Source organism: Aulonocara stuartgranti, assembly GCF_965226115.1.
Source record: "Aulonocara stuartgranti genome assembly, chromosome: 3".
NCBI lineage: Eukaryota > Metazoa > Chordata > Actinopteri > Cichliformes > Cichlidae > Aulonocara > Aulonocara stuartgranti.
The window spans coordinates 48,935,449-48,960,102 of NC_138941.1; the positions used below are offsets into that span (position 1 = coordinate 48,935,449).

At 41.3% G+C, this 24,654-nt stretch overlaps 2 protein-coding genes across 2 annotated transcripts in view; both read right to left on the bottom strand.

Annotated features, from left to right (window-relative positions):
- Positions 1–11,187: 11,187 nt before the first annotated feature.
- Positions 11,188–15,673, bottom strand: LOC309701744 (tripartite motif-containing protein 16-like). The gene is made up of 3 exons (XM_082525960.1): positions 15,623–15,673; positions 15,384–15,490; positions 11,188–14,982 (listed from the first exon to the last, which is right to left on the bottom strand). Exon 3 carries the CDS (start codon positions 14,925–14,927, stop codon positions 13,410–13,412), a length of 1,518 nt encoding a protein of 505 aa, XP_082382086.1. The 5' UTR covers positions 14,928–14,982; positions 15,384–15,490; positions 15,623–15,673; the 3' UTR covers positions 11,188–13,409.
- Positions 15,674–17,744: 2,071 nt separating this feature from the next.
- col4a5 (collagen, type IV, alpha 5 (Alport syndrome)) overlaps positions 17,745–24,654 on the bottom strand; it is a 66,668-nt gene continuing 59,758 nt past the window's right edge. Inside the window, exons 40-49 of the mRNA XM_082528139.1 lie at positions 23,787–23,920; positions 23,601–23,673; positions 23,425–23,496; positions 23,149–23,277; positions 22,466–22,564; positions 21,138–21,350; positions 20,883–21,060; positions 20,685–20,799; positions 19,552–19,724; positions 17,745–18,793 (exon numbers count right to left, since the gene is read on the bottom strand). Of these exons, the coding sequence (XP_082384265.1) occupies positions 18,712–18,793; positions 19,552–19,724; positions 20,685–20,799; positions 20,883–21,060; positions 21,138–21,350; positions 22,466–22,564; positions 23,149–23,277; positions 23,425–23,496; positions 23,601–23,673; positions 23,787–23,920 (1,268 nt within the window). The 3' untranslated portion in view covers positions 17,745–18,711. The remainder of the gene's footprint in view (positions 18,794–19,551; positions 19,725–20,684; positions 20,800–20,882; positions 21,061–21,137; positions 21,351–22,465; positions 22,565–23,148; positions 23,278–23,424; positions 23,497–23,600; positions 23,674–23,786; positions 23,921–24,654) is intronic.

Sequence of the window (24,654 nt, forward strand, 5' to 3'; positions counted from 1 at the left end):
CTCTCAAGTCCAATCCACTTCAAGTCCAACTTCAATAGAAGAATCAGAGCCTTCCAGAGACGGTCTCACGTCTCTCATGGTCAGTCATTTTGACCTTTCACTAATGATGTTGAAGTACAGATAGGCAACAATAGCTTCGGCTTTTGTAAGGCATCAGTGGAGAAGAAGATTAACAGAAGAGTGAGCAGGATATTGTTTGTTTTTATAATAATGCGATTAATACATGAATAAAAGAAATTCTTTTGCAAAAGTCATTTACAATGTGCAGGTGTTTCATATATTTTTATTCACAGTGTCAACACTGACTGGTTAGTGGCTACTCAAGTGTGCTTCAAGTCCACCGCATTGTAAGGTGTTAGATTGTGTGGTCTAAGGATCTGGGTTAAGACTCCAGGCTCCTCACACATGTGGGTTGAAATCCTATTGCTGCAATAAGAGTTTAACCAGGGCAGGCAGATGCTATTGTATCCAAAAACATTCAGGCAAGTATTAAACATGTTTTTCTAAAACAGCAAGAGCATCACTGAATGTTCTGGGCTTCTATTTTGTGCTGCACTTTTCAAGTTTTACTATCTAGATTTTTGCGATGAGGTCCTTACTCGCATTGGTAGCATGACCGAGCGGTCTAAGGTGCTGGATTAAGGCTCCAGTCTCTTCGGAGGCGTGGGTTTGAATCCCACTGCTGCCATAGTGTTCTAGCGGCAAAGTTTTGTTTCTTCCATGCCTTACCAATAAATTGTAAGGGCTGCAGTGGAAATCAAATCTGTTATAGAATGTCTGTCAAGTCCAAACATGCAGGAAACCCATCAGGAGCAATTCTTCCAAACCACATTAGGCACGTGCTGTAAAGTCATTTACAACTTGCATGTTTTTCATGTCTTTTTGTTCATGGTCTCATCACTGACTGGTTAGTGGACTTTCCCACATGCCACTCAAGTGTGCTTCAAGTCCAGTCCACTCCCTTGTAATGTGCTTTTGAGCAGAACCTGCAACTGCTGGAGAATTGATTAAGGTGCTGCTATGTTGGTCTCACCAAGGCTGCAGAGTGACAAGAGTATCCTTGATTTCATGACAGTGGAGCAGTCCCATATGGTCTAGCGGCTAGAATGCCTGGTTCTAACCCAGCAGCACGAGCACGACAGTGGCGCATTACCAAACCAATCCCATATGGTCTAGCGGTTAGGATTCCTGGTTTTCACCCAGGCGACCCGGGTTCAACTCCCGGTATGGGAACATGTCTTTAATGTGCCCACAAGCCAATGTGTTCTTTGTGTTAATCCCACGATGGATTAAATGGGGCAAAGTTGTTGGCTGAAGGCAAACATCAGCTAAGCACATGGCATAACGGTTCAGATCAGGACTGTACAGTCTTCAGTGATGAGGATGTACAAAAGCAGGCCTGCAATTATGAGCGGCGAGTCAAGGTGGCTGTTTATGTGAAAATCAAATGAGCTTCTTTGAAACAAGGGTGGGTGCATTAAGGGTACGTCTTTTGCCATCTTACAATGCTGTGATTGCAACCGTTCCTTGACTCTCTGTGAATGGTGATCCTGCCTGTTGATCAGTGCTTATGACAAGTTGCATATGGGCAATGATGAAACTGAGCCAAGAGCCCATTGTTAATCAGGGTTGATGAACAGGTTTTAACCAGGACAGGCAGATGTTTTTGTGTCCAAAAAGTATTAAACATGTTTTTCTACAACAACAAGAGCATCACTGAATGTTCTGAGCTCCTATTTTGTGCTGCACTTTTTCAAGTTTTACTGTCTAGATTTTTGCGATGAGGTCCTCACTCGCAATGGTAGCATGACCGAGCGGTCTAAGGTGCTGGATTTAGGCTCCAGTCTCTTCGGAGGCGTGGGTTCGAATCCCACTGCTGCCATAGTCTTCAGGTTCTTTTCGTGTTTCTTCCATCCCCTACCAATAAATTGTAAGGGCTGCAGTGGAACTCAAATCTGTTACAGAATGTCTGTCAAGTACAATCAAGCAGGAATCTCATCAAGAGCAATTCTTCCAAACCAGGGTGATGTTAGGTGTTGTGCAAGTTTTCCATTCAATAAAGCCTCCAGACAAGCGGTCAGTGGTAGCTAACATTCTTTAATAATAACAAGAACAGAAGCCAAGCTTGGTGAAGGAATGCATCATTGCGGGGCAGACGATGGGCAGAGTCCCTAACTGAGTCTAGCATGGCCTTCAGTTACATACCTCTTACAGGAACTAAAGGCAGTACACAGCTGTTTTCACACCTTTGGTACCCCCACCCCCAAAGAAAGTTTCACACTCCCTTGCCACCTCTTACAGTGGAGAAGGAGACAAAAGACTCCTCCCCCCACTCTGGGTCCTTTATGTGTGAATGCTTCCCTCAAACATCCTGAGATACCATCTGTTACCAGTATGAGTGTGAGAGACATGCTGAAATCCAGTGGCACCAAGGTATTATACAACCACAAAGGGACCATGAGTATGTTAAGCTATTTTCAGATGTGCGCTGCTATTTAACCCTCCGCACCCCATGACAGCAACGGACAGCCAGGAGTTTTTGTAGGTGAATAACATCAACATTTGACAATAATATTGCTCGGTTATGATAGTGAGGTGAGCTGTTGAGGATATCTGTTGGTAGGTGCTGTTCCTGACAATGTAGCTGCTGTTAGCAGAAACTTCTATAAGCTTTGGAGGTAATGCCACCAGACTTGGTCAATTACCCAGAAAACTCTATTGCAATGTGTGACTATAAAAAACTTGGTTTTGCAATGTGTCATTGAGAATTATTTGGAGGAATTTGGAACATCCTAAAAGGATTCTCAGGAATCTGGAACATTCTAATAGAACTCTCAAAAATCCTAAAATAGCTCTTGTGAATTCGAAACATTCTAAAAGAATTCTCAGGAATCTGGAACAGTCTAAGAACGCTAAGGAATCTGGAACATTCTAATAGAACTCTCAAAAATCCTAAAATAGCTCTTGTGAATTCGAAACATTCTAAAAGAATTCTCAGGAATCTGGAACAGTCTAAGAACGCTAAGGAATCTGGAACATTCTAATAGAACTCTCAAAAATCCTAAAATAGCTCTTGTGAATTCGAAACATTCTAAAAGAATTCTCAGGAATACAGGGTTAACTTTTGATACTTCTTTTTAAATACTCTCATTTCTACCTTTCCCTAGCCCATCGTTGTAAATAGGACTATCTTTGTAATAACTTACTTGGTTACCTTGTGGTACAAATGTAACACGAGTGTGTGTTACATGAGACTACGTTCTAGCCCTAGTTCCATTTCAGTTAATATCTGTTGAATACAATCCACTTCAAGTCCAACTTCAATAGAAGAATCAGAGCCTTCCAGAGACGGTCTCACGTCTCTCATGGTCAGTCATTTTGACCTTTCACTAATGATGTTGAAGTACAGATAGGCAACAATAGCTTCGGCTTTTGTAAGGCATCAGTGGAGAAGAAGATTAACAGAAGAGTGAGCAGGATATTGTTTGTTTTTATAATAATGCGATTAATACATGAATAAAAGAAATTCTTTTGCAAAAGTCATTTACAATGTGCAGGTGTTTCCTATATTTTTATTCACAGTGTCAACACTGACTGGTTAATGGCTACTCAAGTGTGCTTCAAGTCCACCGCATTGTAAGGTGTTAGATTGTGTGGTCTAAGGATCTGGGTTAAGACTCCAGGCTCCTCACACATGTGGGTTGAAATCCTATTGCTGCAATAAGAGTTTAACCAGGGCAGGCAGATGCTATTGTATCCAAAAACATTCAGGCAAGTATTAAACATGAAATCCAGTGGCACCAAGGTATTATACAACCACAAAGGGACCATGAGTATGTTAAGCTATTTTCAGATGTGCGCTGCTATTTAACCCTCCGCACCCCATGACAGCAACGGACAGCCAGGAGTTTTTGTAGGTGAATAACATCAACATTTGACAATAATATTGCTCGGTTATGATAGTGAGGTGAGCTGTTGAGGATATCTGTTGGTAGGTGCTGTTCCTGACAATGTAGCTGCTGTTAGCAGAAACTTCTATAAGCTTTGGAGGTAATGCCACCAGACTTGGTCAATTACCCAGAAAACTCTATTGCAATGTGTGACTATAATAAAACTTGGTGTTGCAATGTGTCATTGAGAATTATTTGGAGGAATTTGGAACATCCTAAAAGGATTCTCAGGAATCTGGAACATTCTAATAGAACTCTCAAAAATCCTAAAATAGCTCTTGTGAATTCGAAACATTCTAAAAGAATTCTCAGGAATACAGGGTTAACTTTTGATACTTCTTTTTAAATACTCTCATTTCTACCTTTCCCTAGCCCATCGTTGTAAATAGGAATGTCTTTGTAATAACTTACTTGGTTACCTTGTGGTACAAATGTAACACGAGTGTGTGTTACATGAGACTACGTTCCAGCCCTAGTTCCATTTCAGTTAATATCTGTTGAATACAATTTACAGATGTTCAAGAAAAAGGAGTTCGACCGAGAGGCTTGAGAGACGGCCAGGCGTAAGTGGTGCCAGGCGGCGACGGCGCCTGCAAGCCGAAGGGGCTGGTGGAGCTGGGCGTTAGGAGGACGGACAGCACCAGCGACTAGGGACGCGGAGCGAACAGGCGGACGGCAGTAGTAACGAGAGCCCAGCTTGTGCACTGCGGGAGAGCAGAGACGGCGAGACAGCTGGTGCCGATTTTCAGTTTTAAAGAAGCGGCAGGCGGAGTTGAGAGCTCTGCCCACCCGGGGTAAGTCTTCGACTTAGCCCCTTTTATTGAATGAAAATTGCCGAAAAGAATAGTGACTGCCGCTCCCTCCCTTTCTTCAGCGTACCAGGACGCGGACTGCGGGGAGGAAGGCGAGGACTCCGCTGGGTTTCCCTTTTACATCACTTCGCTGGACTTTTTTAGTTCTTTGTGACTTTTATATCGTGGTGGATGCCACTGGACTTTTAATGTTGTGTTTTATTGCTTTTTATTGTGTTACCCCTTGGCCAAGGTTGTTTTAATTCATTTTGCATTTTTAACTATTTAAATATAATAAATTATATTTTAATTATACAGTTTTTTAATCGTGTGCTTTCCCTTGGCGGCTCCACTGCTCTGTCCGTTTGGAGGAAGGTTTCCTTCCTTTAAAAAAAAGACACTGTGGAAATAAAATCACCTTCGCTCCGTTACATAATTGGCGTTGTCGACAGGATACGGAGCCAGAGCAGTTGGGTTAGTCAGGGGAAATGCAAATATATGATGTATGTGTATATTAGTGCCCCAATAATGTGTGTTTTAGGTCGTATGTCCCCTGAGCAAATGAGTATGGACAGTGTGCACAAGTATGAGTGTTGGCCACACCAAGAGTGAATGAAGAACGTCCAACCCAGGTTGTCATGGGAGGTCAGCTGCAGGCTTGCGGGAGGTGGGGTAATGATTTGCTGCTAGGCAGCAGTGCTTGGGATTAAGCACGAGATCCAGGTTAGGCCTGGAAGTATCCCCACGGTAGCAGCCGGGTGCAGTGTAGGACCTTATGGCTTCCAGGTAGCTATGCTACGAGGACGTGAGAGTGATTGCTCGTTTGTGGCCTTGGACTGAATGGTGCACTTTGTTATATTTTTGCTTGGGGGTGGAAGACAGAACCGGACTGAAGAAAGCTTCATGACTGGATGCTGGGTTTTTAGCAGGGACTGCTAATCTTTCAGTGTGGGGGGATGTCACGGGGTGGAAAGGGACAAGTCATCTAAGTTTTTCTACTATGCATGTTTTGCTGCGTTTTACCTTTTTAATATTTTAATATTGTACACTGGTTTATTTTTATGAGTTTTACTGCATGTTTTAATTGTATTTATTTGGTGACTTGTCCTGGAAAGACTCCGCCCCTACCTGATAATAAACTGATCACACCTGCAAGAGATCCCAGAGAGGCCAATAAGAGGGCCTGGCAGACCAAAGGAAGGAGTTCGACCGAGAGGCTTGAGAGACGGCCAGGCGTAAGTGGTGCCAGGCGGCGGCGGCGCCTGCAAGCCGAAGGGGCTGGTGGAGCTGGGCGTTAGGAGGACGGACAGCACCAGCGACTAGGGACGCGGAGCGAACAGGCGGACGGCAGTAGTAACGAGAGCCCAGCTTGTGCACTGCGGGAGAGCAGAGACGGCGAGACAGCTGGTGCCGATGTGCAGTTTTAAAGAAGCGGCGGGCGGAGTTGAGAGCTCTGCCCACCCGGGGTAAGTCTTCGACTTAGCCCCTTTTATTGAATGAAAATTGCCGAAAAGAATAGTGACTGCCGCTCCCTCCCTTTCTTCAGCGTACCAGGACGCGGAATGCGGGGAGGAAGGCGAGGACTCCGCTGGGTTTCCCTTTTACATCACTTCGCTGGACTTTTTTAGTTCTTTGTGACTTTTATATCGTGGCGGATGCCACTGGACTTTTAATGTTGTGTTTTATTGCTTTTTATTGTGTTACCCCTTGGCCAAGGTTGTTTTAATTCATTTTGCATTTTTAACTATTTAAATATAATAAATTATATTTTAATTATACAGTTTTTTAATCGTGTGCTTTCCCTTGGCGACTCCACTGCTCTGTCCGTTTGGAGGAAGGTTTCCTTCCTTTAAAAAAAAAGACACTGTGGAAATAAAATCACCATCGCTCCGTTACACATTACTAAACCAATCCCATGTGGTCTAGAGGTTAGGATTCCTGGTTTTCACCCAGGCGACCCGGGTTCAACTCCCGGTATGGGAACATGGCTTTAATGTACCCACAAGCCAATGTGTTAATCCCACGATGGATTAAATGGGGCAAAGTTGTTGGCTGAAGGCAAACATCAGGTAAGGCTAAGCACATGGCATAACGGTTCAGATCAGGACTGTACAGTCTTCAGTGATGAGGATGTACACAAGCAGGCCTGCAATTATGAGCGGCGAGTCAAGGTGGCTGTTTATGTGAAAATCAAATGAGCTTCTTTGAAACAAGGGTGGGTGCATTAAGGGTACGTCTTTCGCCATCTTACAATGCTGTGATTGCAACCGTTCCTTGACTCTCTGTGAATGGTGATCCTGCCTGTTGATCAGTGCTTATGACAAGTTGCATATGGACAATGATGAAACTGAGCCAAGAGCCCATTGTTAATCAGGGTTGATGAACAGGTTTTAACCAGGACAGGCAGATGTTTTTGTGTCCAAAAAGTATTAAACGTGTTTTTCTACAACAGTAAGAGCATCACTGAATGTTCTGAGCTCCTATTTTGTGCTGCACTTTTTCAAGTTTTACTGTCTAGATTTTTGCGATGAGGTCCTCACTCGCAATGGTAGCATGACCGAGCGGTCTAAGGTGCTGGATTTAGGCTCCAGTCTCTTCGGAGGCGTGGGTTCGAATCCCACTGCTGCCATAGTCTTCAGGTTCTTTTCGTGTTTCTTCCATCCCCTACCAATAAATTGTAAGGGCTGCAGTGGAACTCAAATCTGTTACAGAATGTCTGTCAAGTACAATCAAGCAGGAATCTCATCAAGAGCAATTCTTCCAAACCAGGGTGATGTTAGGTGTTGTGCAAGTTTTCCATTCAATAAAGCCTCCAGACAAGCGGTCAGTGGTAGCTAACATTCTTTAATAATAACAAGAACAGAAGCCAAGCTTGGTGAAGGAATGCATCATTGCGGGGCAGACGATGGGCAGAGTCCCTAACTGAGTCTAGCATGGCCTTCAGTTACATACCTCTTACAGGAACTAAAGGCAGTACACAGCTGTTTTCACACCTTTGGTACCCCCACCCCCAAAGAAAGTTTCACACTCCCTTGCTACCTCTTACAGTGGAGAAGGAGACAAAAGACTCCTCCCCCCACTCTGGGTCCTTTATGTGTGAATGCTTCCCTCAAACATCCTGAGATACCATCTGTTACCAGTATGAGTGTGAGAGACATGCTGAAATCCAGTGGCACCAAGGTATTATACAACCACAAAGGGACCATGAGTATGTTAAGCTATTTTCAGATGTGCGCTGCTATTTAACCCTCCGCACCCCATGACAGCAACGGACAGCCAGGAGTTTTTGTAGGTGAATAACATCAACATTTGACAATAATATTTCTCGGTTATGATAGTGAGGTGAGCTGTTGAGGATATCTGTTGGTAGGTGCTGTTCCTGACAATGTAGCTGCTGTTAGCAGAAACTTCTATAAGCTTTGGAGGTAATGCCACCAGACTTGGTCAATTACCCAGAAAACTCTATTGCAATGTGTGACTATAAAAAACTTGGTGTTGCAATGTGTCATTGAGAATTATTTGGAGGAATTTGGAACATCCTAAAAGGATTCTCAGGAATCTGGAACATTCTAATAGAACTCTCAAAAATCCTAAAATAGCTCTTGTGAATTCGAAACATTCTAAAAGAATTCTCAGGAATCTGGAACAGTCTAAGAACGCTAAGGAATCTGGAACATTCTAATAGAACTCTCAAAAATCCTAAAATAGCTCTTGTGAATTCGAAACATTCTAAAAGAATTCTCAGGAATCTGGAACAGTCTAAGAACGCTAAGGAATCTGGAACATTCTAATAGAACTCTCAAAAATCCTAAAATAGCTCTTGTGAATTCGAAACATTCTAAAAGAATTCTCAGGAATACAGGGTTAACTTTTGATACTTCTTTTTAAATACTCTCATTTCTACCTTTCCCTAGCCCATCGTTGTAAATAGGAATATCTTTGTAATAACTTACTTGGTTACCTTGTGGTACAAATGTAACACGAGTGTGTGTTACATGAGACTATGCTCTTGCCCTAGTTCCATTTCAGTTAATATCTGTTGAATACAATTTACAGATGTTCAAGAAATAAAACTCTCAAGTCCAATCCACTTCAAGTCCAACTTCAATAGAAGAATCAGAGCCTTCCAGAGACGGTCTCACGTCTCTCATGGTCAGTGATTTTGACCTTTCACTAATGATGTTGAAGTACAGATAGGCAACAATAGCTTCGGCTTTTGTAAGGCATCAGTGGAGAAGAAGATTAACAGAAGAGTGAGCAGGATATTGTTTGTTTTTATAATAATGCGATTAATACATGAATAAAAGAAATTCTTTTGCAAAAGTCATTTACAATGTGCAGGTGTTTCATATATTTTTATTCACAGTGTCAACACTGACTGGTTAATGGCTACTCAAGTGTGCTTCAAGTCCACCGCATTGTAAGGTGTTAGATTGTGTGGTCTAAGGATCTGGGTTAAGACTCCAGGCTCCTCACACATGTGGGTTGAAATCCTATTGCTGCAATAAGAGTTTAACCAGGGCAGGCAGATGCTATTGTATCCAAAAACATTCAGGCAAGTATTAAACATGTTTTTCTAAAACAGCAAGAGCATCACTGAATGTTCTGGGCTTCTATTTTGTGCTGCACTTTTCAAGTTTTACTATCTAGATTTTTGCGATGAGGTCGAGGTGGGAGGCGTAGCCGCTGTGCCGTGGCGAAGGTGGAGGTCCGGCGAATGAGGTGGCGGGTGTGTGAGCGAGGAGCGGAGCGGCGAGAGAGCGAGCGGCTGAAGCGCGGCGTGAAACGTCCACTCTCCGCGGCAAATGCGCTGGTGCAGGTGAGGCAGCAGTTGGTTGAACACGGCGTCTCCTAGGCCCGCCCAGAGCCAGGCGAGTCCCCTTGAAGACGTGCTCTCTCTCCGTAAAGAGCCGCTGTTTTTCCCTGAGCTCCTCTGCCCAACGGGAAAGCGCTGCCTCCCTCCGCTCGTAGAAGTCCGAGTCCGCTGGGTTCCAATCGTGTCTTCGTGGCACGGGTCGTGTCATTCTGTCAGGCGTTGTGTGGAGGCGAGGAAGAAGGAACCCAAACGCAGGACTCGCGGGTGGGTGAAGACTGGTGAAGGTTTATTATAAGGAGTGGATGAACAGAACAGAGGTAGGAAATGGCTGGCTGGACGACGGACTGAATGACTGACTGAAAGACTGAATGGCTGACTGAATGGCTGGCTGAACGCAGGCGGAAACGACAACATAACATCAATGACACGACAAGGGCTGAAGGGAAGAGAGGGCAGGAAGTGGAACAGGCAGTGAACGTGAACTGAAAATACTGGGTCAACGACCCAGAAACCCTGACACAGACAAGAAAAAACTGTCACTGCTTCATACAAGTGTGTCATACATTTTTTGTTCCATAACCCCATCAACTTTTTTCTATATATTTCAATTATGCATGTGAAGTGGCTCAGGTCTGTTCCTGGCCTTGTTTTCAGTGTAACATACATTTATAAATAAGATCCCAAGCATGGGAACATCTCAGGATACCCCAAGAAGATGTGGAGCATATAATTTGGCTTGAGGACTTCTGGAGTTGCTATGCCTTGTTTTCTGAGGCATATAATGAGAAGCACCAAGTCTACTGTAGAGGACATATTTTTGTTTTGTTTTTTTCTAATTCAGATTTCTTTTGTTTTGCCCCATACTTTTTAGTTTTACTTGTCACTTGGTTAGATGTAGGACGAGATCATCATTGGGATTAAAAACATAGTTCATTAACAACACTCAGCATTTCTTTGTGCAACCAGCTCAACAAAAACTAAAAGCCATATTAGAATTAGTATCACAAGTGCAATAACATTTGTTGTGGCCTGGGCTCCTTCATCACAAAAACCACTGACATTGGGTTTTTTTGCCCTAAGCATCAATAAGCATCAATTTCTGCTGAAATGTTTAGAGTATTTGGTGTAAACACCATTAAAGGATGGAACCATCTTGCCTTGGATCAAAAGTTTGTTGTTGTTTATGTAACAGTGTGGGTGATTTTCCTTTTGACACCCTTGGTACCAATTGAACATCATGTAAAAACATCACAACCCACCTGATTACTACTGGAATGGAAGGATGATACACAATGATACATGTCACAAGACTCATCATTTCAAGACTGATCATTTCAAACTGGTTCCTTCAAGATGAAACCAGAGGATTCACATCATGGATGTGATTCTGAAGCAACTGTGTGATGCTCTCGTGTCAATATGGATCAAAATCTCTGAGGAATGTTTCCGGCACCTCTGTGAAATTGTACCATGAATAAGGTAGTTATGAAGGCAAAAACAGACTCATTTAAATAGTAGTAAGTCATAAATAAATCCAGTACACCGATAATTAAATGAGTATTAAAATCTATGCACTCACTTCAGTTATTCAGTTCAGTTCCTATAATGACTGCACAAAAATTCTTTAGAATGGCTTTAAAATTGCGCAACTTTATTTATGGTATTAATTCACTTTTTCACATCACCAAAGCAATCTTTCTATTCTGTTATAGACTTTGTCACATTCCATACAGACTGTAAAATAAGTCATTTTTGAAGACTGTACAAACCATTTTATATTATACAACTTTTTCAGGGTCAAACTCAAACACTTTTTAAGTATTTTAAAAGTCCATTTTAAAGCTTTTCCCAACACATTACCCAAAAAGAATGCATGTTTCACTTTGCATCACCTCAGTAAGACCATGTGAAAATTAAAACAAATCATCCTATGCACCACACAAAAATACTCCAAAAGGAAAAGGTTGCCTATAGTGTATAAACTCAAAACACACATTTCCCTTAAAAATTAAGATGTACAAATGTGAAAAAAACAACTTGTTAGAGGTATTCATCTCCTGATGAAAATAAAAAACAACCCCACAAAACAAGAAAACTGCACCAAATACCACAAAACAATACATGGTAAGTTCAAATTAATTTTTTATCGTTCTTTTATTGAGTCTGTTTTATCCTTTTGTTTGGTGGCATGGTTTGGTCAGACCTCTGTCACGGAGAAAAACTCTCTAAATCAGATAGTGAGATGGTCCAGTCGTCTGATAGGTGAACCACAGTCTTGTTTAGCCTCCCTGTACTCTAAGCAGGTACAGAGGATGGCTTTATCAATCCTTAAAAATGGTTCCCATCCTCTAAGGGGAGAATTTCAGCTTCTTCCCTCAGGACGGAGGTTTCTATTTCCGAGATGCAGGACAAAGCATTATAAAAATAGCTTTATCCCCGTTGCTGTCACTGAATTAAATAAGAACTGTTTTTGATTCGAAATATTAAAATTACTATATATGTGCCACAGTGAGGTTTATATCTTTATTAGGTATGTGTGTTTTTGAAGGGATGCCAAATGCTATCATTTTTTCTGTAAAGCAAATTTACCTTGCCTATGGGTATAAATAAAGTTACCTTGACCTTGACATATAAGACTAACAATGCACAAGCATCTATCTAACACCTGTTTATTTAATCTATCATCTGTGATATTATTATGTAATTGTTCATTATAATGTATTGTTCGTTTCCCTTAAATAAACAGGCAGCCTTAAAGTATGAAATATTCATATATGAAAACACATATAAATTTGTATATTGTCTCAGTTGGTAATAGTGTCCCACAGGCCTCAATGTGAGTTTAAAGCCATTTCTAATGTTTAAGGTGTGCTCACGAGAACAGATTTTGAGGGAAAGTCAGGGAACCTCAGTAGCACAAAAAAGTGGCTGTTCTTTGTGCCCATATGGATCAGTCCCTCATATTACCATTATTATCGCCCCTAAGGTGTTGCCAAATGAACCAAGATAATATTTGAAAAAGCTGCAGAAATACACAAAAACATAAACTTTTAATTTTACTTGGTAACAACTTCGCTTTTAGCCTTTAATCAGAAAGCCTTAAGTTGGGTAGTTATATATAACAGTAACTCACATTACTGCTACTGCTATGTAATGTTAGTTCACAGCATATTTCATAAATTACCATACCATAACTAACTGCTTTACTAGCGTTGCAATATTGCATCACGCGCAATGCATTTCAATAGTTTATCCTGCGAGTTTGCTAGCTAGCAAAAAAGTAGTAATAATTATAAAAATTAGCATGTGTAACGTACACATAGTTGAAAATTATTTACTAGGACTTAAGCAAACTCCCCCATTCTGAAAAGGTACAAATCATTTTGCAGACCTTTCAGGTGAATTTGGTCGTTGTCTTATCCAAGATTTGTATTTGTCCTTTTCCAGCAAACGCTCATTAAAAACTGCAACCTCCAGGCTTGTTATTGCACTCATTCCTGACTGTTCGGGGCGGGTGTCACACACTGAAACAGACATGCAGAGGTGCAAGGCAGCCCAGGTGGAGAAATGTTGTTTTTAGAATTTGCGACTCATTTTATTTCTCTATCTGATAAAAAACAAACAAACGAACAAAGAACTATTCAATCAGACAGTCATTTGTTGTGAATGAAATAGAGTTACAGTTTCAAGCAGTTTTAAGCACCACATCTGAAATTCAAGCACTTTTCAAACCTTGAAAAGACAATATTAAAATCCAAGTATTTTCAATGATTTCAAGCACCCATACAAACCCTTGATATTACATCATAGAAAAAATATAACAAATAAAGGCAAAATCAGTTAAACAGTATTTTACTGTATATCATTTAATGTAGCAGTGGTTGAAATAAAATACCCCCCCCAAATCCACAGTCCAGCATAGAGCGGCTCAGTGAATGTCGTCTGGACTCTGTGTAGCAGGGCCATGGTGTCAGAGACGCTGTAGAAGCACAGAATACCTGCTCTGGGATTCAGATAGACTCCAATTTTAGAGGAAGAAGGACCTAAGAGGCGAGTTGTCGTGTTGTTGTGTCTGAATTTATAACTGTCCTTGTAACAATCTAATGCCCAAGAATTATTATTGCTTCCAAATGCAGTTTGATCCAGTTTATTCTCATTCTTATATGTTACGGCTACTGAAAGTCCTTTCCCTTTCCACTCCACTTCCCAGTAACAAGGTCCAGTCAGACTCTCTTTACTCAGGACCTGCTGCTCAATGGAAAACCTGTCTCTGTTCTTAAGACAGGAATTATCTGGATCTTGAAGCATGTCTGTAACTGTTCTGTTCTGATTAGACAGGAAGAGTTTTCTGTGAACTATATCTGGATCCAGCGTGAGTTGACATGAATGTTTTAAAAAGTCATCTCTGGTCTTAGGATCACTTTGTGGCAGCAAAACATCCACTGACCTCACTGTCAGAGTGATCTTCCACAGTTCATCACACAGAAATGCTTTGAGTTTATCTCTAGCTTCTGATATCACCATTTGAAGACTCTCAAAGTACTTAACCTGACAGATTTTAAAGCTTGGTGAATCTGTAGAGTCAATGAATACGGGCATTGTGGAGTAACTTAGTAGAAATTCGGTGTGGTCCTCTGTGCGTGAAAGCTGCTTCAGCTCCTCTTCTTTCCTCCTCAGCTCAGCGATCTCCTGCTCCAGCTTCTTCTGAAGCTCTTCGACTCGACTCGTTTCATCTTTCTGCTGGGATCTGATCTGCTGCTTTAAATTTGAGGCGTTTTCTTTGATGAAACTCACCAGCTCATCAACAGTCATCTCAATGTCCTTCACTGCTGTATCAGCAGACAGTTTGATCCCCTCTATCTCTTTCATAAGTACTCCTCCTTCCTTCTCTCTGGTCTGGATTCTCCGCTGGACTTCTTTCAGAATTACCTCCAGGTCTTTCTCTTTGTCTGCCCTTTCTTTTTCAACTGGAACTGTTTCATGTCCTCTATGTTTATTTATCCAGCAGAGACAACAGACACACATTTGATCAGTGCGGCAAAACATCTTCATCACCTCATTGTGAACTGAACAGGTGTTTGCTTTCAACACCTTGTCTACCAGCTTGTGCTTTTCAAAAGCAGGGGAATCATGGATAGGCTGGAGGTATTTCATTTTCTCTACCAACTCTGCTAACATGGTGTTTTTCACCAGAATAGGCCTCGGTGTGAAAGCCTGTCTGCACTGAGGACAGCTGTGGATTCCTTTTACATTCTCTGCTTTCCAGTAGGTTTCAATACAGCTCATACAGTAGTTGTGTCCACAGGGAATAGTCACCGGATCCTTGAGTAGATCCAGACAGACAGCACAGCAGAATTGTCTGTCTTCCATCTTCTTTCCTTGTTGTGCAATTATGTGTGCAGAGGTGAATGCCAAAACTGTTTCACTGTCAGTGAAGAAGTGTTTATCAGGTTAGTCTTCATTTCAGAAAAAGGTGTAGTTTGTGAAACTCGTACCTACCAGTCTTAATAAATCTTTTTATTGTTGAGCAGCAAGAACGTAAAGTGAACTGTGGGAACAGGTAAGCTTTTAATGTAGATTTCTGTATTAAGAAATATTTACGAACATGAAAATAATAGACGCCACAATGAAGAGTGCAACAAGCTGTTACAGTTACTGCAGGAAATACTAAAAACAAATCCCAGTCACAAGAGCACCAAGACATATTGTGCAAATTAGAATGAGCAAATGCAACAGAGGTAAAGCTGCAGCTTACTGGAAATCTAAACCCAAAACAGCACAAGTATACTTGAGGAACAAGTACAGGGAATATGTCTCCTACTTTACCTTTTTTGGAATTACTTTGGTTGATATATGGTGTCTCCTTTAAGGTAGTGGAGCAAGAGATAGTCAGCTATGCAGTCAGATTCAGACAGAGAGGATGGTTGCTTTTCCTAAAGATGACATACACTGAGTCAGTGACGTGTTTCATCAACACAAAAACAAAGATGCAAGTTGAAAAGATCTCGAGTGCACCACAGCACCACAATTAAACAAACTAGACTTTGTTCCGAAGCCTCTCTTACCTGCCGACATGAGTCCACTCACCGTCCCAGACAAAGAGAACTTGTCTTCACACTTCACACTTCTTATATAAGGAGGAACAACATTCCTCCGCCCAGATTCCAACTGTCACTTGAAACGTGTCATCTTCACCACCAGTTTGGCAGAAAATGTTGCAGAGCAGCTCATGAAGAATAACAACATAGTTTTTAAGGGTAGTTGGCGCAGGTGAAATTTAATACCTCCACGGGTACGTCATCTGTACCAACTGCCTTTTCGGTCTTTATATATTTGGCAGTATTTACATATGGTTACATATTCGCCATGAGGACTAAGGTGGGGGTTGTCCTGTTAATTTACACTCATCAGGCACTTTATTAGGCATACCTTGGTAGTACTTGATTTTTACCCCGTTTTGTCTTCAGAGCTGTCTTTATTCTTCATGCCATAGATTCAAGCTGCTTGGAGTTTTTGGTCATATTGACATGATAACATTAGACAGTGGCTGAATATTTAACGCCTGCATCCATGTTGTCAGTCTGCTGTTCTACCACTTCCCAAAGGTGCTCTGTTAGATTGAGATCTGGTGACTGTGAAGGCTATTTGAGTACAGTGAACTCATCGTCATGTTCAAGAAACCAGCCCAAAATGTGCCAAGAAAATATCCACCATCCTGAACTGTTGATGCAGGGCAGGATGGATCCATGGTTCCATGTGGTTTACACAGGAATTATGACTCTACCATCTGAATTCTACAAGAGAAATTCTCAATGACTAATCAGACCAGGCGACAATTTCCTCCAGTCTTCTTTTGTTTAACTGTGGTGAGTAAAATCCATCTTTTTCCAAATGACTGTCAAAGATCAAGCCTCTTCTGTCCAAACACAACCTTAATACAGGCTTTTATAACCTCTAGTCTTGATTACTGCATGATTACTGCAATGCAATGCACTCTTTATCAGAATCAGGAAGGCCTCCATTGCTCGCCTACAGCTGATGCAAAACGTGACTGTCCAATTTTCATCTGGAAAGCAAAAGTACATCACTCCAATTTTAGCTTTCCTTCATTGGCTTCCAGTTCGTTTATCAATCCATTTTAAAATCCCTTTATTTGTCCTTAATAATTGTGCCCCATTTTATTTGTCTGAGCTGCTGCACCCATATGTGCCACCTTGTTCTCTCAGGCCAGTGGTATGGTAAATATATATATATGTACATACAATCCAATTTATTTACTTTACCGTCACTTGGCACTGACATCACAAACAGAAGGAGAAGTGAGGACTTGTAGATTGTAACTGCCAGCCGATCCCTTATTTTCTTTTACTTTTAAATCTAAATGATCCAGATTGGTGACTTATAAAGAAGTCACCCACTGTTCTTTCTTAGTCATAGTCATTTATGAAGGCAACACTTTGGACATAGTATTTATTTCAGTCTTAAAAGTTTATAACAACTTCCGGATAACATAAAATGGAAACAAAACAACAAAAAGAAAAAAAAATGCACATTTTTTTTTAATCGCACCCCAGGCTGACACAATTAGAATTCATAAAAGCAGATTTGAAAAAAAAAACAAAACACACAAAACAAACAAACAATAAAAATCACAGGGAAATATTTCACCCTCCCCCAAACAGCTCGCATAGCTTTACAGTACATCAGGAATCTGTACGCTCAGACCTGTGTTACCACACCATGAAGCCTGAACACTTTATCCAATTTGGGATAGAAATTCAAGCCAGTAAAAGTGGATTTGAAAGTGTTGGGAACAAAGGCAGCCCCTTCAAACTACATCAGGATCTTTTTATAGAAAATTCCCAGCACCTGGAAATGTAAGAAACACAAAAAATGTCCCTGTTTTCTAATCAAATAAAGAAGAATTTATCTGAACTTTATTTTCTCCGTTTCCCATGTTGATATTCGTAACAATTTCCAATCATTCAACTAGCTGAAAGCAAATCCCCTTTATTTCAGTGGAACAATACAAAAGGTTGAAGCATTGGCATTGTTAATATCACATAAGACTGTTATAGTTTCATGAAAATGTCTGTTTGCGTTCAGTAGTAAGCTTTATTTTTTCATGAAATGTAATGTATGACCGTTTCGTGGTTAAAAACAACAAACAAGCTCTCCACAGCCGAATAAAGTTTATATACTTTTTAATCCTCTTTTTTCAAATATATATTTATTATATATAAAATACTGTTTCATTCATAAAAGCCTTACTTTGTACAATATCTGAGTCAACGTGCGTTAAGTGAATGTGTGAGCTAAGAAGAACCTGGAAAATCGCCGTGCATAACAAACAGCTGGTAGTGATTCGAGCTAATACACTAAAAACAAAAGTGTTTTACACAATATACACATTGTATTACTTACAAAAACAAAAAAATAAGCAAAAGAAGGCGATATGGTTAGCAAAGAGTGGGAGACAGCAGGGTTATCACTACGAAATGTAACGTAAAACAGAAAAAATAAGAGCGAGAAAGAAAGGGTGATTGGTAATTTTTTTTTAAAAAAGCAGTCATTCTCACTACAGAAAGCTCATCGTCAGTGCATCTGTCATCATGGATGTTCCGAAGTCAAAGTGCCGATTTGGTAACTGTGAAAACCATCAACTCCTTATCAAAAATAAAATAAAATCAAAAGTTACTCTGTCACATTTTTGCTGCACCAACGTGTCAAACGTAATTTTTGGGGGGAAAAGGGGGAAAGGGAACAAAGATCCTTCTGGGAAAGAAGGGAAAAGAAAGAAAAATGCAGTTTTGTTGTCACACATCCATCGTGGCGCCATGAATTGAATATATTCTGCTTTCATTTTGAGGTACTTCTTAAGACAAACAAAGACTAAATGTAAGATTTGTTTACGTCAGTTTTTTTCTTTTTTTTGTCTTTTTCTTTTTTTTTTAAGCTGTGTTGCACAGTAGCACCATTGTTTTAGTTGTAGTTTGTTTTTCCGGAAGACAATGCACCATTGGAATTCCAACTCATCGTGACTGCCCCCACCCGCTGCCACACTTGTCTACTGTACGTCCAATCGTCTCTCGTCATCGATGGGCGTCTCTCCACCTCCTGGCAGTGGTGTGTTTGCTTGGTGGCATGCATGCCGTTACGTGCGCTTCATGCAGACTGCACAGCGGCTCACACGTGTCCGTAGGCTACCTGCCTTGTAGGTCTCAGACTGGGGCTTTCTGTAAGAGCCATAAGTATTAAGATGGTTAAGAGAGGGTTGATTTTAACGTGGGTCATGTAAGTACTGCATTATACACATTCATATATACATTCATTATACACATTATTAGGTACACATGTTCAGCTGCTCATTACTGCAAATATTTATTCAACAGCAACTAAAATTAGGGAAATAAACATGGCAAAGAAGAGTCGCAAAGAATTTCAAATTGAGCAAAACGGGGAAGAAATGTGATTTAAGCAACTTTGAACATAGCATGGTTGCTGGAGTCAAATGATCTGGTTCTAGAGTTTTAGAGACAGGTGAACTACTGAGATTTTCCTGCAAAACTCTAGTTTTTACAGAGAATGCTCTGAAAAAGGAAATATCTATTGAGCGTTCCTATCAGCTCAAACCCGTCTGGTTTTAAGCTGATAATAAGGCAAAGTTAACTCAAATAACAACTCATTGCATCCAAAGTTTGCAGAAGAACTTCTCTGAATGAGCTCCAACGGCAGAAGACCACACCAGCCAGATGCCACTCGAGCCAGCTAAGAACAGGAAACTGAAGCTACAAGTCACATAAGCTCACCAAATTATTCAACAGAAGACTGGAAAAAATCTGCCTGTTCTAATGAGTCTTAATTTCTGCGTCACTATCCAGATTTTAGGGTCAGAAATTGGTGTAAATAACATAAAACCATGGATATATGGTGTGAGGATATTTTCTCATCAATAAACTTTCCCCTTTACAGACGTTTGCACATGAATCCACACCTGAACATCTCAGAAGTTTCCACGGTGGCCAGCCAGAAGCTGTAGGAGTTGGCATAGAAGTTACATGTCCCTCTGCCGTGGCACTCGATGAAAGGGGAGCTGCGGAACTCCTCCAGGCAGGAGCCGGGGGAGGCGAGCGCCTGACCGGAGCCCTCTGCACCCGCACTGGTGTGCTGTGGGGAGAGAAAGAAGAATTAGAATTGTAGAGAATTTGTTTTTTTAGTTTTCTTAATTAATGAACTCCTTCTGAAAGGGGAAAAAGGCAGAAGATGGGGGGTGCTGGTCACATGTGCTGTGCTGGTGTAGTTGCAGAGAGGTGTCTACCACCAACCCAAATCATAGCAGTCGACAGATTTTAGTCCCACAGGCCTAGTGACCTCCTGGCAACCACTGGTTGCTATGGAGGAATGTGTATTGCTTGCTTGGTCTCAAAGAGGTGCACAGTGCTGCACTATAAACTTGCATGCAATTGTTTGGGTTGCTACCAGACTGCAGCTGTTGCCTAGAATTTGAATAGACGTTTTTCACTTACTAAAGGTTGTCCTATCATGGCAATCAACTTTACTTCAAAATGTGCAAAAGGGACCATTTGGTAGCAAAATGGTCTCAATTTCAGTTTTATTTCTATAGTGCCAAATCACAACACGACGCTACTACTGCTACCACTCAGCGAGCAGCAGTGATACTTTTGCGACACAAATGGAAATAAACTGAAACTGAGTGTTATTACAGTGTGGCTCTCACTTTGTAAAATATGATTAAAATAGACAATAAGGAGGGTTTGTTATAGGACATGCCAACCATCTGACTGACTAGTCACTGCCATGTGAGAGTACAGCACGCTCAGTTTTTCAGTCTGATCCACCCACCGTTTGTCATGTCCAATCTCAAAAAAAACAAGATTGTTGTCTTGATCTTTTAAAGACAGTTGATGAGGAAAACCAATTACTGTAATTTACCGGTACAGGCTCCTGTATTTTGAAAACAGAAATACACACTATGCTACTCAGCTTTTGTGTATCGGCAAAAGGATTTGGGGTTTTGGAAAGCAAGGTTCTGCTAGGAGATCCAGCCAGTGTGGGGATGGAAGTGTCTGAGTGTGTGTTTGTTTTTTTGCGTGTGTTATTTCCTACCATCATAAAGGAGTATCCAATCCACAGTACTTCCCAGTTTTCAGGGCAAGAAGGAATCTGGATAGTCTGACTGTGAATTGCAATCACCATGGCGGGAGCTTCACAGACTCTACATCTGGATGCACAAACATAGGAAAACACAAGATTTACACACTTTCCTGAATTCGACAGTACTGCCCTTCCCTCCTCCCGTCATACCTGCTGACATGAGGCCTGATATTCTCTCCCACGAAGGGGGCCATGTTTTCGGGCATGGGTCTGTCCGTTGACAGCCAGTAGGAGTAGTCGTTACGGGATGCGAAGTTGCAGACGTTGTTGATATTGCAGAACATGAAGGGCATGGTGCTAAATCTGCGCAGGCAGCTACCGGCTGTGCCTGAAAGAGGACGGTCAGTTATAGGAACTGCTTTCTGACAGCTGTCTGATACAATGCAACTTCTAGGTAAAGCCTACCAAGGTCCTGTCCGTGTGCCCGCTCGTTGCCCTGCACGTACAACAGAGAGTATCCGTTATAGATAAACTTAGTTCCAGTGGGGCACTCTGGGTCATCGGTGGTCTGGCTGTGGCGGGTGATGAGGAAACCGTGAGCAGCAGAAACTGATCCTGGGACACCGGGAGGACCTTGTGGGCCATCCGAACCACGGGGACCAGGGTTGCCAGGCTGACCTGTAATAAGGGGAATGTCTGTATTAGCAATGAGAAGCCTCAGGGCAGCAACAGTACCAGTATCCACAGAAACATCAAAATCTCAGCTAAAAGCTCACATAACCATTCCTATGACTTCCAAAGCAAAAACAACAAACAATTAAAAGAGCAGCTAAACAAAAAGGTGTAAACAAAAAGCAGAGATGCCCCCGTTCACCTGACAGCATGTACATGGACAAACAATGTCTCTGCTGAAAACAGACATCTCTCAGATACCAACACTGCAAACTCTCATCATGTTCCAACCAAACGTCACTGAACCAACAGCAAAAGAAGAACAAAATTACATTAATGTTTGAAAAACATTACCATGAATTCTGTCTAACCTTCAATCTCTTACAAAACTTAAATCCATCGTGATAACAGCACATTTCCTCAATAACTCCATTTCCAAGTGTGCTTTGAGAGAAGTTTCCCATCAAAAATAACCACGTTCCACCTTATTAGCTTATTTATGCACAAACACATTACATGCAAGTTCACTACTGTGTACAATTGTAAACTCCAGCAGTTTTATCCTTCCACAGATAACATCCATATGTTGATTCATGGTTTTCTTGAGTTTCTGGTCTACTGCAGCATATTCTCAAAGGTGTAATAGAGAACAAAATAGGCCATATCAAATCCTTTGTATTTTTGTTCCATCCGAATTTCCTTATTAGCTTGTTCGCTTTATTTTGATACGTAGACATTTTCAAGCAGTAACATCACAAAGAACCCTGGGTCCTAATAGGTTAAACTTCTTCTTTTACCAGCTGCTCCCTTTAGGAGTCACCACAGCTGATCATTTGCCTCCAATTCCAGCCTATCTCTTGGACCGTCCTTTGTCACAACAACCCTCTGTGTATTCTTCTTCACTACATCCATGAAGCTTCTCTGTGGCCCTCCTCTTTTTCTTCAACCTCCATATTCATCCTTTGTCCAGTATATCCTTTTATATCCAGTAAATCTTTGATCAGCAAATAAATAAAACTTTTGGCCATGACAGTACATACACTACTAATAACGTTTACTCTTTGTTTAACCAGGGATAACATATAGAGTAGGTCAGTGATGAGACTCTCTGCCTTACTTACCAGGCTGACCTGCCGGACCAATGTCTCCCTTCCTGCCGGCAGGTCCGTTGAAGCCAGGAGGACCATCGCTCCCAGGTCCACCAGGGTCACCTTTGATGCCTGAGACCAGGAGGCAGGAGAGGCAATGACTCCATCAGTTTTTTCCACCTTAGATCATTTTACTCATCACGTTCACATTATATTAGCCCGCATATAAAATTGTCATGGTTTCTATATTGTACAGCACTTGTGTGAGAAGAGCCTGTGAAAAGGGTTGTATACTTTCTGAGTCAAAGATAATTCATGACAAAATGTGTGACTTACAAAGTATTGCTTTTACTTTTAAAATTCACTGTGTAATCTGTCCCCTAGCATTATGGAAAATGTTCAAAATATTCGGCCTCGCTATCAGAAGTAATAATAGTACAAAACCTTATTTTAGGATCACAGATGTGGCCAAAATTTACTCCGAGAAATCATATTGTCAGTATTTATGGAAATACAAAATCCCTATTTAATATGTATTAAATGCAAAAATTGAAAACCTCTTTCCTCAAAACTATAAATATCTGTAAAAGTACAGTATAGATAGCTTTGTAGGAAGTGCTTCCCCTTTGAGAAGAGCAGCATAATCATTTGATCCTGATCCTGTGTCTTTTATGTTATTTTTATCAGTTCCCATCATAGAAACTATATTTACTTACCTGAGCCTCCAGGTTGGCCAGGCAAACCAGGTGGTCCTGGAGAACCAGGTAGGCCCTGAAGACCTGGGGGTCCCCGTTCTCCCTTTAGCACAATGGGAGGCGAACCTTCACCGGGATCACCCGGAGTGCCTATTAACACGAGAAAATTCTCCTGTTAGCGCACTTGTCTGGGGGTGAGGCGGAGGGAGACAAAATAAAGCAGCAGCACAGATTTTTCTTTTGAAGGTAGTCTCACGTCTCTTCACTCTAGAAGAAAAGGATAACATGTTGACCTACCCCGTTCTCCAGGTAATCCACGATCTCCAGGAGGGCCACTGGGGCCAGGATATCCAAGATCACCCTTCAATCCTGATAAAAACAAATCTTTAGGCTCTGTTCACAATAAATGCTGAAGACTAAAATATGTTTTTGTTTAAAAAAAAGAAGCACAAATAATGTTATTGTGAACAAACCAGGGAATCCAGGAACACCAGGCTGTCCTGAATCTCCCTTTATTCCAGCGGGGCCAGTAGGACCAGGTATGCCCTGAGAAGAAAGGGTTGTAGAGATATTGTGAGCTCAGCTAACGAAGGACAAAGAAATACAGATGTGCATTCTTTTGGAGAAGATAATGAAGTAAATGTAAAACAGGGTGTTACCGGATTTCCTGGAAAACCAGGATCTCCCTTCTGCCCGGGGATGCCAGGAATTCCAGGCATGCCAAGAGTACCCTTTTCTCCCTTAACGCCACCAGTTCCTGGGAGTCCACGAGGACCTTGTAGGCCAGGTGAACCTTCACACGCAGAGAATGAAAGGTCAGATGTGATAACATAAAAACAACACAACATTGTTGATTATGTGTTTTTTTTCCCCCACCAGGGTTTTGATCACATTTGGATTTTAATTAAGCAATTAAACAAAACATTTTTGGCTGATTTACTTTTATGCTTTCTTATGGGTCTTCTTCTGATGTGAAAAATTCTTTGCCCCCTTCCTGATTTCTACGTTTTTTTTGACACATCAAATTGTAATATCAGACAAAGATAATCTGAATAAATACAAAATGCAGTTTGTAAAGATTCGTTCAATTTCACTAGTCACACCTAGGCTGCTGAAATTACTTAAATCAGTCTGGAAAGGTTTACAAAGGCATTTCAAAGGCTTTGGGACTTCCCAGGGGTGGTCGACCTATCAAAATTAATCCAAGAGCGCATCAATGACTCATCCAGGGCGTCACAAAAGAACCCAAACAACATCTAAAGAATTGCAGGCCTCACAGTTCAGAGTTCATGATTCAACAACTGGGCAAAAATAGCATCCATGAGGGAGTTCAAGGAAAAGACCACTGACCAAGAAGAACAAAAGGCTCACACATTTACAAAAAGACATCTTGATGGACTTCAGTCAGATTGAGATGCTTTGGCATGAAGTCAAATAAGCTGTTCAAATTTTGTAAACTCTCCAATGTAGCTGAATTAAAACTTTACTCCAAAGAAGAGTGGGCCAAAGTTCCTCCACAGTGATGTG